Source organism: Enhydra lutris, unplaced genomic scaffold, assembly GCF_002288905.1.
Source record: "Enhydra lutris kenyoni isolate GAN:26980312 unplaced genomic scaffold, ASM228890v2 scaffoldscaffold55, whole genome shotgun sequence".
NCBI lineage: Eukaryota > Metazoa > Chordata > Mammalia > Carnivora > Mustelidae > Enhydra > Enhydra lutris.
The window spans coordinates 630723-643299 of record NW_019154139.1 but is presented as its reverse complement, the minus strand read 5'-3'; the positions used below and the strand labels follow the sequence as shown (position 1 = coordinate 643299).

Here is a 12577-nt window from a genome sequence, read left to right as displayed (position 1 = left end):
TTCGCGGGTCCCGACACAGGGCAGGGCGGCATCAGGCTCAGGCTATGTTGATCCGCCCCAGGGTCCGCCACTCGGGCCCTCTGCTGGGTGTAGTGTCAGGGTCGGGCCACACCTGGGGGCCAGACAGCCTCGGGGTGAGTGGGGTGGGGCGGGGTGCAGGGAATGGGATGGTGACAAGGTTCACGTGGGTCTGAGCCGCCATGTGGGAGCCGGCCCTGTGTAGACGCCAGGGCCAAGAACGCACAGATGCTGTCTGCAGTGGGAGGCGGGACCTGTGGGGTCCCGGGGCCAGAGGAGGGACACAGAGGGTGAGGCCCCTGAAGGACGGTGACAACGGCCTAGACACGGGAGAAGGTGGCCTGTTGTGGGCGTGGATGGAGGGACCAGGTCTGGAAAGCACAGGCCTGGTGTGGGGCTGGTTAGGGAAGGCAGGCCAGGAAGGGAGACCCCCGCACACGCAGGAGAGGCCTGGGTCACGGGCCCTGAGGGCCAGAACGGCACTCCCCGGAGAGGTGCGACGGACACACGTGCGAGCCTTACACTGAGGGACGAGACACCTTCGATACTCTACCAGTCACCCCTGCGTTGCCATCGTCCGCATTCGGGATGACCTTGGGCAAGAAGTGGAACTTCTTCTCCACCCAGCCCTTTCTTCGAAGGGTGGCCCGTATCACCGGGTAGTGCCCGTAGATGGAGAAAATCTTCTTTTCCTCAAATTGCAAGAGCAGATTTTAAATTAAAGAATGAAAGGCAAGGCGGTTAATTGTCTGTGAGGGGAGGACCCTCAAGTCCCGCTCCAAGAGGAACACACGGAAACACCCGAGAGTGCGCACACATGCACACACACGCGCGCGGGCACAGAGCAGGGCCCCACCGTGTGCACACTCATTCCTTGTGCGCCTTGCACTCTAACGCTTTCTTTTCTCTACGAAGGTGACAGTCTCAGTCTCTCATGCTTGGGGGTGAGGGGATGGGTGCCTGAGGTTCGAGGAGTAAGAGGGAAGAGCCATTCAACCAGCCAAGAAGGGCCGGAGGGACAGGAGGCCAACAGTATGAGGCCAGCACAGGGGCTGGGGACTCTGCCTGTGAGTGTGGAAACGAACACAGCTGCCTGGGCACCAGGAAGAGAGATGGCAGCAGGTGGTGTGCACCCAGGTCGTCCCAGCTGAGGGATGGGAGACGGGAGAGTGACGGTCATGCTAGAGCCCCTGGGCCCATGTTGCTGAGGTCCAGCCTGCACACCTTCACCTGGACAGGGTCCCAGAGTGCAACAGCCATAGGGCAGGGTCAGCAGTTAGCTTAGTGCCTCACGAGTTTGTGGGAGCAGGTAGGGAGGGCTGGGCAGGAGGGGAATGGCTCAAACTCATTGTGTCCTTAATTAGATGACTTTGAACGAATCAAAAGACAGACTCTTGTGGGTGGGCCTGGCCTAATCAGGTGCACCTCTTGAAAAGAGGGTCCAGGGCAACCCTGAACTTGGAGATTCAAAGCAGCAGAGACTTTCTCCCCACGGTCAGCTCTGAAGAAACCAGCATTTCAGCCACAAGGGAATGAGCCTTGCCAACCAGCCCAGGGAGCCTGAAGGAAGATCCCTTCCCAGCTGAGCCTCTGGATGAGACCCCAGACCAGCTAATGCCTCATTTCAACCCCGAGGAACCCTGAGCAGAGGACCCCGCAGAAGCTGTGAGATAACAAATGGGTATGTTTAAGCTCATGGCGATTTGTGACCCACATCGGCAGTCGACATACCCTATAGTTCCCACAAGGAGGACCTGCACGCCTCTCCCAGGAACACGTGCAAGGAAGCTTGTGCCCGGGGCTGGAGGCTGTGAGTCCAGGTCACAGGAAACACCCAGGAAACACAGAGGAAACACCCAGCAGGTCAAAGGACCTCTCTCAGCCTCCTTCTGTGCAGGAAACCTGTCCAAAGCCTGCCCTTGTCCCCCACAGGGCTGTGCACTAGGATGGAGGGATGGGATGACCTTGGTCATGGAGGGACTGAGGTGATGCAGAGGCAGGCAGGGAACGTGACCTGCGGCAAGAGCGTCAGCACCCTGTGCCCCAGCCAGAACCCCAGCCATGCTTACAGTCAAACTGAACGACCTTGGAAAAGCAGACTGTTTTAATGAACAGAATAAAATTCCTCAGGGAACCACAAAAGGAAGGAAAACAGAGCATAAGACCTGTAAGATATAAGAGGGGAAATGGAATCTAAACTGTGATCAGTCCACAAAGAGGCACAAAATGAGGGGGAAGCCGACCAGATAAGACAGACGGGACAAGGGAAGGAGCCAGGGACACAGGGTGACGCCCGAGGACCCCAGGGGTGCACTTGTGGATAAACACACCGAAGGCCCCAGGAAGAAGGTGAGGCATGCCGGCTGGATTTCTAGAACCCCAGTCCACGCTGTTTACAAGAGTAAGTCAAAGGCAGTCACATACAAGTCAGTAGAACATAAGAGGATCTAAGCATGAGACAAAGCACCCTTTGGGACAAAAGAAACCCCTAAAGCAAAGAAAATTGCACCATAATTTACAAAAAGATTGAATTCCCCAAGAAGATACTTTTGTCTGCTCCTGGTAAGAGAGCAATAAATTATATAAAGTGAAAACTGACAACCACAATGTGAAGGGATCCACACTGACCAGGGGTATCTAACGTGCTTCTCTCGGTGAGAGACAGACCCGCAGACCAGAGGGTCCAGTCGGCCTCAAAGACTTGAACCGTGCAGATAGCCAGCTCTGCCCAGTCGGCTCTCCTGGACACGCCCAAGATGCTGGGCATCAAGCAAGTCAGAACACATTTAGATGCAGATGACGCTCTCCACCGTATGCAACTGAGCTAGAAATCAGTAACAACATAATTAGAAAAAACCCCAGCATTTATCCAAAGGATACAAACATAGCGATCTGAAGGGGCACGTGTGCCCCAATGTTCATAGCAGCAACGTCCACAACAGCCAAACTGTGGGAAGAGCCCAGATGTCCAACGACAGATGAACGGACAAACATGTGGTATAGATACACAATGGAATACTACGCAGCCATCAAAAATGAAATCTTGCCGTTTGCAGCGATATGGATGAAACGGGAGGGTGTTATCTGAGCAAAGTCAGTGAGTCAGAGACAATGATCACAGATCTTGTCATACGTGGAATTTAAGAAACAAAAGAGGAGCATGGAGGGAGGAAAATAAAATAAGACGAAATCAGAGAGGGAGACAAACCACAAGAAAACCTGAACTCTAGGAAACAAACTGAGGGCTGCTGGAGGGAGGGGTGGGACAGGGTAACTGGATGACGAGCGCGAAGGAGGGTCGGGATGGAATGAGCATGAGGTGTTATACGCAGCTGATGAATCACTGACCTCTACGTCTGAAACCGAAAAGGCACTATATGTTAATTAAGTTGAATTTAAATAAAAAGTAAAAAATAATAATAAAAAATAAAATGAAAAAATTGTGTACGTGAAAAAAATAGAAAAAAACCCAGAAGTATAGACATGCATGAACTCTACTTTTAAGGAACTCCCAATCAATGAAAAGTAATAATATGAATCATAAATACTTCGAACTACATCTCAACAGAAGTATTATAACACAGAAGCCTGTGGAAGCAGCTAACGCAATGCCTAGAGGGGTGCCTGTGGCCCTGGATGTTCAGCTGTTTTTAGGTTTCAGGGGAAAACCCTCGAATTACCAAGCTGGTAGACTGGTCTGTATGACGTTGCCGAGAGCACACACAGCCGCAGGGACCTGGCGGGAGGCAGGGTCCCGCTCCCCAGTGCAGGGCGGTCGGCCAGTGTGCAGCCGGTGCGCCCAGCCCATCACACCGTGACCCTGCACTGGGGAGCCCAGCTCCGCAGCTGCGCATTGGGCCTCAGGAGCAGGTCCCCACAGGTGATGTGCCAGACGTCCCCGCTCCACTCGCCCACCTCCTGAGCGAGGGCCCAGTGCAGCAGCGCAAAGCCCCAGAATACGGCCCTCCCCCCGCAAAGGCTGCTGGTGCTCTCAGGGTCGCAGACGGGCCCTCCACTCCAGGTAGACAACACCAGCACCTATCCCCCCCACCCCCGTCCCCCCAGGCCCGCAGAGCGCCCACAGCTGGAGAGCTCAATGCATCAAAGGCAACCCACTGGCTCTCCAAGTCTCCGCATTTAAAAAGCATCCTCCCCCACCTTGGGGTGCCTGGCTGGCTCAATCTGAATGGCCTGTGACTCTTGACCTCAGAGTCGTGAGTTGGAGCCCCATGTTGGATGAAGAGGTTACTGAAGTAAATGAAACTGTATAAAAGTGTCCCTCCAGCCCCAAAGGGCATTTACCTTGATGGCCTTTTCTGTTAATTGTCTTGCTATTTTGTATCTGTCTAATTTGGGGGAAGAAGTCGAGTCTTGGGAAATTCCTCGTTTTAATTCTGCAGGAGAGAAAGAGACATCCAGGCAGAGGTAAAAGTGCATAGGGTTGCTTGGGAAGGAAGCCCAGCCCACCTCCGGCCCCAGACCCTCCCCAGCAAGCCCTCAGCGTCCCCGCCAGGCTGTACCCCCCAGCCGGCCATCCCCAGGCGATGCCCTCTCTCAGCCCCCAGCCCACCAGTCCCAGCAGCTCTGGCTTGGGCACCCTCTCTCCTTGCTGGGCGCCCCACCCCCTTTGTGGCCACACCACACCACGACCACCCACCTCCGTCTCCGTCTGGGCCATCCCGCCCTCTCCTTCCCCTGACTCTGGCCACCAGGCTCCCAGCAGCACACACCAAGTTCTAGTGCAAACACCTTAAAGATTAAGATGAAAGCCCTCCTCTCTGCACCCCCTCCCCTCCATACCCCTGCGTTCTGCCATCTGCTGGGCTCCACCGAGGGCACCGCTCAGCTATCATCACACACACATAAGCCGATCCTGTGGTCACTCCCCTGGGCCCTGGCTCCTTGGACCACCAGACTCTTGGCCAGCCGGCGCTGTTCCCGTTGGCCCCCCTCCCCTCCTCACCGCGGCCCCTTCTCTCCCCCTAGGCCCTAACCTTGAACTGCCCGGGCTTTGACCTCAGACTCCATGCTTCCGGTCCATACGCACTCCCTGGGCCAGCTCACCTTGTCAAGCGGCATTCAATTCCACCACACCCAGGCCTCCCCCACACACCACGTGACCCCCTGACACCACCGGGACTCCCAGCACCTGGATGTCCAAGGAGCATCACAGGGGGACAGGCCAGCAACAGACACCCATCCACCCACCCACTGCCCCTCCTCCCTCCGTGGGCCCCGGAGACCCACATCCGCACAGCCAACTAATACAGACAAAAGCAGCGACGCCCTTGGCGGGGGCGGGGGGGGGCACCAACAACGGCAGGTCCACATGCGGAAAACAAATCGAACCCCAGCTGAGGACACGCAACAGTTCATCTGCTGCAGACCACGGGCCTCCACGTGAGAGCTAGACACACGAAGCTTCTGGCAGAAAGCACCAGCCGTAAAAGTTAACGTTGGGAAGATGACGTGCTCTGCTCTGTTAAGGAAAGGAGAACGCAAAGCACCAACTGGGAAAAAATATTCTCAGTGTAGACGTCCCACGAAGCCCAGCACAGAAGGAAGTACACTGAGTGGTTCCGTCCATGTGGGGTCCATGGTGCCAAAAGCCAGGAGAGAGGGAGGGTGGGAGGGGTTGGGAGGCACAAGGACACGGCCCCCGGCACCCCCGGTGCAAGAGCAGGGGCTTAGAATGAGCAAAGCCACGGTCGGCAGAATGACAGGACAAGACACGGAAGCCACAGACACGTGCCGTGCACGTGAGGCTGTCAGGAGCCGAGCAGGACAAAGGTCTGCGAGGACAAAGTTAGCAACATCGCCGCGTGAGCACACCCAGAGCCCCTCACCCGCCTCCAGGACACGGCGGCGTTAGGGAAAGCACACCTTCGAGAAGGTTGGGTGGTGAGCCCAGCGCCCTCTGGCCACAGCGACTGAGTCGGGGGTTAGCAACTGAACAAGGCAACCGGCGGAAAACTCGGGCACAGTCCGTACACGTGCGCCAAGTGACCCACGGCCAGACGAACTGAGGTGGAAAGCACTGCATACTTCTTAGCTAAATGATGATTAAAACACCAAACATCAGATCCCTGGGCTGTAGTTAGGTTGTATTTATGAAGAGATTTTAGCTGTAGATGCGTATATTCGAAAAATAGCAAAGGCTAAAAACTGAGTTAAGCGTCCATCTCAAGATGTTAGAGAGAACAGTAAATTCAAACCCAAAGAAATACAAGAAAATTAACAGAAAGGAGACACTGATGAAATATTTTTTAAAATCCAATAGAGGATTAGTCAAGTCAGAGGTTTACAACTAATAATATTAAAAAACAATTGATGAGGGGCGTCTGGGTGGCTCAGTGGGTTAAAGCCTCTGCCTTCGGCTCAGGTCATGATCCCAGGGTCCTGGGATCGAGCCCCACATCGGGCTCTCTGCTCAGCAGGGAGCCTGCTTCCTCCTCTCTCTCTGCCTGCCTCTCTGCCTACTGGTGATCTCTGTCTGTCAAATAAATAAATAAAATATTAAAAAAAAATTGGTGAGACCAACTTACAAAAAAGACAAGAGGCATAAAAATGCCATTTAAAACCTTCCCATCAGTACAACTCCAGGGCTGATGGCTTCGTGGGTGAATGGTACAGAACATCTCGTCTCGTACAACACATTCTGAAAGTAGAAAAGGCCAGCACATTCCAGGGAAGGAAGGTCCCAGGCAGTGTGACTCACACACACAGATGACAGAACCATACACACCATGGTCGCCTGGTGTCCTTTCAAGGCTGGCTTAGAAAAGCTTTGTAAACTGCACCACAGTAAGAGGGTCAGGAAAAGTCACAAATCCCATCTCCACAGACACAGAGAGTCTTAACTATCCCCAATTTCCATTTAGCTGAAAACTCGCAGTGAAGGGAGACACACAGGGGCAGCCCGGAAGTGACCCTCTGTGGCACCCGGCCTTTGGTTTCGAGCCCCGGGCTGCCCTGGCTGGAGGGATCCGAGCTCTCGGGAGAACTGGGATTCCCAGGCTGGGACCCTAGGAGCCTCAGGTGACCTCGGGGCATCTTGACGCCCTTACAGACTTGGATGGGGGACACAAAAAGATGCAGAAGCGGCGTGCAGAGGCGGGAGCCCCCGTGCAGACCGCTGGGAGCATCACGGAGTATGATGGTCACTGGCCAGACCCAGTCCAGACATCCGGTAGACGAGAGAGAGAGAGAGAGAGAGACGCAAACACAATCCTCCCCCTTGGCCATAAGAGATGCCCGCACCTTCCCTGGAAACCCGTGACTTTGGGGCAGGACCCCGCACCTGGGCTCACCTTCTGGGAGGATCAGGACTTCACTGAGGCTGAGGAGAGGGCAGCTCCTGTCTCCAGCCTTCCCGGCTATTCCAGGCACCTGCCCGCCCCCGGGAGGGGTGGGGAGGGGCAGGTGAGCGGGTGCAGCAGTGGTGGTGATGCCAGAGCACCTAGGGGCCGGACGACATCTCGTGCCCAGGCCCATGCGCCTCCCTCGGGAAGTGCCGGTCAACCTCTGGCACCACCTCCTGCCCAACCTCTAGTCCCATCGCAGAGGGATTTTCCCCCATCCCCACTCAGGGGCTTTGGACCGTCACCAGGTGCCCCAACACAGCTCCTCATGTGGCCACAAGACACACAACCCTACCACGGAGGGGTCTGGCCAGCACTGGCCTAGCGACTGGCGGCAGCACCGGTGACGGCACGGCCAGATGGCAGGGGCAGGTCAGGGCCAGAGCTCCACCTCCCAGGAATCTTGGCAAAACACTTGGCAAAACCAAAGGCCACTCTCATCAGGTCCACAGAGGGGGCAGAGGAGAGTAAACCGGCCCAGGCAACAGCCAGAAGAGTCCCGACTCAGGACTTGCTCCAGAACAACAGGCAGTCCTCCTCAGGCCCAGATCCTGGAAACACAAGGCGAGAGGAGTGGCCGCTCCGGAGGAGACGAGAGGGAACAGACGGGACAGCCTGATGTGGTGTGTGGTTCCCGACCACGTCTCAATCTGAACAAACCGACTCTGGGGCTTCCTGGGGAAATACAATGTATTCTGGGTGCTGGATTTTAGTGAGGAATTATTGTCCATCTGATCAAATGTGGAAAAGGAGTTTAGTTATAAAATGTCACTTAGAGATACTTAGTAAATATTTAGATAACACTAATATTTACTAGTAAATATTAACAAAAATTTCATAAAGTCATTATTAAAAAGAGAGGTACTCTCTAATATTAAAAGGATCAATTTGTCAGGGAGATATAAAAATTCCAAAAGTAGGGACACCTGGGTGGCTCAGTCGGTTAAGCCGCTGCCTTCGGCTCAGGTCATGATCCCAGGGTCCTGGGATGGAGCCCTCCTTGAGCTCCCTGCTCAGCGGGGAGTCTGCTTCTCCCTCTGCCCTGATGCCTCCCCTTCCCCACTTGTGCATGCACTCTCTGTCTCTCAAATAAATTTTTAAAAACTTAAAATAAAAAAGAATGATTAAACAAAGAATCAGTAGACTCGAGCAGATTTGCACACCGTGACTAACCAGCTGCACTTAAATGACGTAAATGGACACCATGTTCCGCAACTTGAGACACACATTTTCTTCATTTACTGTCTTCCACCACAGATTACATCCTGGCCCATAGAGATTCTCAATAAATCTCGAAGGATTGAAATGATGTAGTAAGTTCTCTGACAACTGTTAAATCAAACTACAAGTTAATAACAAAGAGGTAGCTAGGAATTTTCCTAAATGTTCCAAACTTAAGCAGCACACTTTGAAAATATGGACCAAGGGCGCCTGGATGGCTCAGTGGGTTAAAGCCTCTGCCTTCCGCTCAGGTCATGATCTCAGGGTCCTGGGATCGAGCCCCGCATTGGGCTCTCTGCTGAGCGGGAAACCTGCTTCCTCCTCTCTCTCTGCCTGCCTCTCTGCCTACTTGTGATCTCTCTGTCTGTCAAATAAATAAAGTCTTTTTTTTTTAATTAAAAAAAAAATAAAATAAATAAGAAATAAAAACATGGACCAAAGGAGAATCTCAAAAATGATTTGAGCTTAATGATAATAAAAATATGACATATCAAAACATTATAATGCAGCTAAAATAGTGATTAGAGAGAAATTTATAAATTTAAATTCATATATTAACAAATGAAAAGCTATCTGAGCTACCATCCAAACAGGCTAGCAAGGGAACAATTAAACAAAAAGAAAGTAAAAGAAAGAAAATAATAAAGAGCAGAATTCAGTTAAATAGAAAATAAATGTGCCATAGAGAAAATTAACAAACCAAAAGTTGGATCATTGAAACAATTTTTTAATTGATAAACTTTTTCTAGATCAAGAAAAATGAGAAAACACAAATATACAATATCAAGAATGAAAAAGGGAACATCATTACTGATTATACAGAAGTTAAAATGATAAGATATTATGAACAACCACATGCCAATAATTCGACAGTTCATAGGAAATTAGCATTTTCCTTGATAAAAACAGCTTTATCAAAACTGACCAAAAAACCTCAGAAAATCCAGGTAGGCTTATTTTTGGTTAAGAAATTAGTTCCATAACTAAAAACTTCCCATAATGAAAACTTCAGGTCTAGATGGCATCACAGATCAATCTTTCCAAACATTAGGGGGGAAAATATCTTATATGAGCCCTCTCGTTGAATAAGGAAATAATAAACCCTTTCAATTCCTTTTTAGGTGGTCATAAATTTAATACCAAAATATAACAAGGACATTATAATAAAAGAATAACACTGCCAACTCATTCATAAAAAGAGCATAAAAATCCTAAACTTTGTAACTCAGATCCAGTTGTACAAAACCAGACAATATGACCATGTGAAGTTTATTCCAGGAATACAAAGTTGGTTTAATATTTGAAAATCCATCAACATAATATACCACATTAATAGACTAAAAGTTAAAAATACATTATCATCTCAATAGATGCAGGATAAAGCACATGATAAAATGTTATAACTATCCATTAAAAAATTTATCAGTAAACCAGGAATAAAAGAGAACTTCCTTTAAAAAGCCTAGAGCAGCAGCATACTTCATGGTGAAATATGGAATGCTTTTCTCCCTCAGTTTGGGAGCTAAAAAAGTTGTCCGTTAGATCACTTCTGTTCAACATTATACTGAAAGTACTAGCCAATGCAATAATGCAAGAAAAGGAAATAAAATGTCTAAAAACTGAAAAGATTTACAGATGATGACTGTGTATGTAAGAAATCTCAATGAATCTACTAGCTATTAGAACTAGTTAGCGAAGTGGGGGCGCCTGGGTGGCTCAGCGGGTTAAAGCCTCTGCCTTCGGCTCAGGTCATGATCCCGGGGTCCTGGGATCGAGTCCCGCATCGGGCCCTCTGCTCAGCAGGGAGCCTGCTTCCTCCTCTCTCTCTACCTGCCTCTCTGCCTACTTGTGATCTGTCTGTCAAATAAATAAATCTTAAAAAAAAAGAACTAGTTAGCAAAGTAACCAAATGACAAGTCAGTGCAATAAAATTAATTGTATTTCTATATACGCAGAATAATTAGAAAATGAAACTCAACAATGTCATCTCTAAAAAACATCACATATCTAGGAGTAAATCTAACAAAAGGAGTCTCCCATATCTGTACTCTGAAAACTACAAAACACTGTTGACAAGAATCAAAGAAATAAATGTTCCTGGGTTGAAAGACTCAATATTGATAAAATGTTAGGTTTCACGCAAATTGATCTATGGATTCAATGTAACCAAAATCAAAATCCTAGCAGGATTCGTGTGTGTGGGTGTGGGTTAAATTAACAATTTGATTCTAAAATTTATATGGTAAATGCAAAAGTCTAAGAAAACCTAAACAAATCTTGAAGGATAAAGTCAGAAGACTCACACTACAAAATATCAAGACTTATTGTAAAACTATTGGAATTAAAACAGGGTAGTATGGACTCAGGATAGGCAAAGAAATCAATAAAAAAGAATGGAAAACAAAAAATAGGTCTAGGCCTGATTTTCCACAAAGGTGAGGTTGCAGGGCCCACCTGGGTCAATTAGATATTCACATGGGGGAAGACTGAACGTTTGCCCACCCACTCCTACCTCACTCCAGAGGAAACAATCCCTGTGAATTGTTGAGGTGAATATGAAATATTACATTATAAAGTTTCCAAAGGAAAACAGGATACTGTTTTCTGGACGATGGGGTGGATACAGATTTCCTAGTAAGACTCAAAAAAGTACTACCTATAGAAGAAAAGATTGACTATTAAAGGTTCTTACAACTAAGAAGTTGATTTTCAGATGGACTCGTAAATTGCTGGAAACACCCGCCAGGGACCAGAAGGTCCTTATAATCCATTTAACCGACAAAGAACTGATGTCCGTCCAGCAGAGGCCAAGAGCTCCTACCACTCAAGAAGGAAAAACCACAACTCAGTTAATAATGGCCGAAAGACTAGCACGGATACTCCACAAAGACCCCAGAAAGGAAAGTGGAGTGGAAACCACAGTGAGGCGCCCCGCACACGCACCCAGTGCCCAGAATGAATGGGACGAGGCCCACCGCTGGCCTGGGTGGGGACCAGCTGGGCCTCTTACCCCCGCAGTGGCCTAAAGCTGAGCAGGAGCCCGCCCTGGACCCCGCGAGCTCGCCCTCAGGTGCGCCCCGGCGAGGAGGAGCGCACGGGCAGGAAGGGTTAGGGTTAGGGTTAGGGTTAGCGCCCATTTACTCAGCTCTAGGGAAGGGCTGGCCGGCGCTCCTCCGGCCCCGCGCCCTAACCCAAGCAGCGGACTTGGCGCCCCTTTCCCAACCTGAACTCTGAAGTCGACCCTCTTGGAGGGCAGGAAGGTGGAGGGCAGAGGGCCGGAGGGGGCGTGGCGTGGCGGGGCGGGGTTCTCCGGGAAGGGGCTTCACGCCCCGGGTCTCGAGTCAAGCCCGGGCCCAGCGCTGCGTCTGAGCCGCGAGCCCCCGCCCCGTTCGCGCCTCGAACCGCGAGCCCCCAGACGGCGGGCGAGGACGACACTGACTGGTCTCTTCTCTGGGGTCTCCTTCCAGGGAAGCGGACGGGAGCCTCTTCCTCTCTGCGGGCTCCATGCCGGCCTCCGGCAGCTCGCCCCAACTCGCGCCCGCTCCCGCCCCTGCAACGAGAGGGGGCGTCGGCGAGGGCTCGGGCCGGAGGGCATCCCCGCGGGGCGGGGGCGCGGGCCGGGCTCTGAAGCCAGGCTGAGGGAAGCGCAGGTGTAGGGTCGGGGCAGTCTGGGGGGAGAGGGGCCAGTCTAGGTGCGCAGGGGGAGGTCTGCGCCCCCGAGGGCGAGGTGAGGGCGCGGGCGGGTCCGGGCGCTGGGCTGGAGGCCGGGCGTCCGCGGAAGAGCGGTTCTGGGCTTCCGAGCACCACGTCCGAGAGTCTGGGGCCTGGGGGAAGGGGCGGGGGAGTCCGCCGTCCCTGCGCTGGGGCGGGCGCGTCGGGGATCCCGAGGGCTCTAGCCCGACGGGGCGCGGGGTGCTGTCCGGCATCCGCAGGGGCACAGGGCCTGGGGGCTCCGAGGCGAGCGGGGCCAGTGCTCA

General features: G+C 51.8%; 1 protein-coding gene across 1 annotated transcript in view; it reads right to left on the bottom strand.

The window, feature by feature from the left end:
• Window positions 1-12106, bottom strand: part of LOC111157705 (tubulin tyrosine ligase like 8) — a 48533-nt gene extending 36427 nt beyond the window's left edge. The window contains exons 1-3 of the mRNA XM_022519340.1: window positions 12040-12106; window positions 4321-4412; window positions 572-710 (exon numbers count right to left, since the gene is read on the bottom strand). Of these exons, the coding sequence (XP_022375048.1) occupies window positions 572-710; window positions 4321-4412; window positions 12040-12106 (298 nt within the window). The remainder of the gene's footprint in view (window positions 1-571; window positions 711-4320; window positions 4413-12039) is intronic.
• Window positions 12107-12577: the final 471 nt, after the last annotated feature.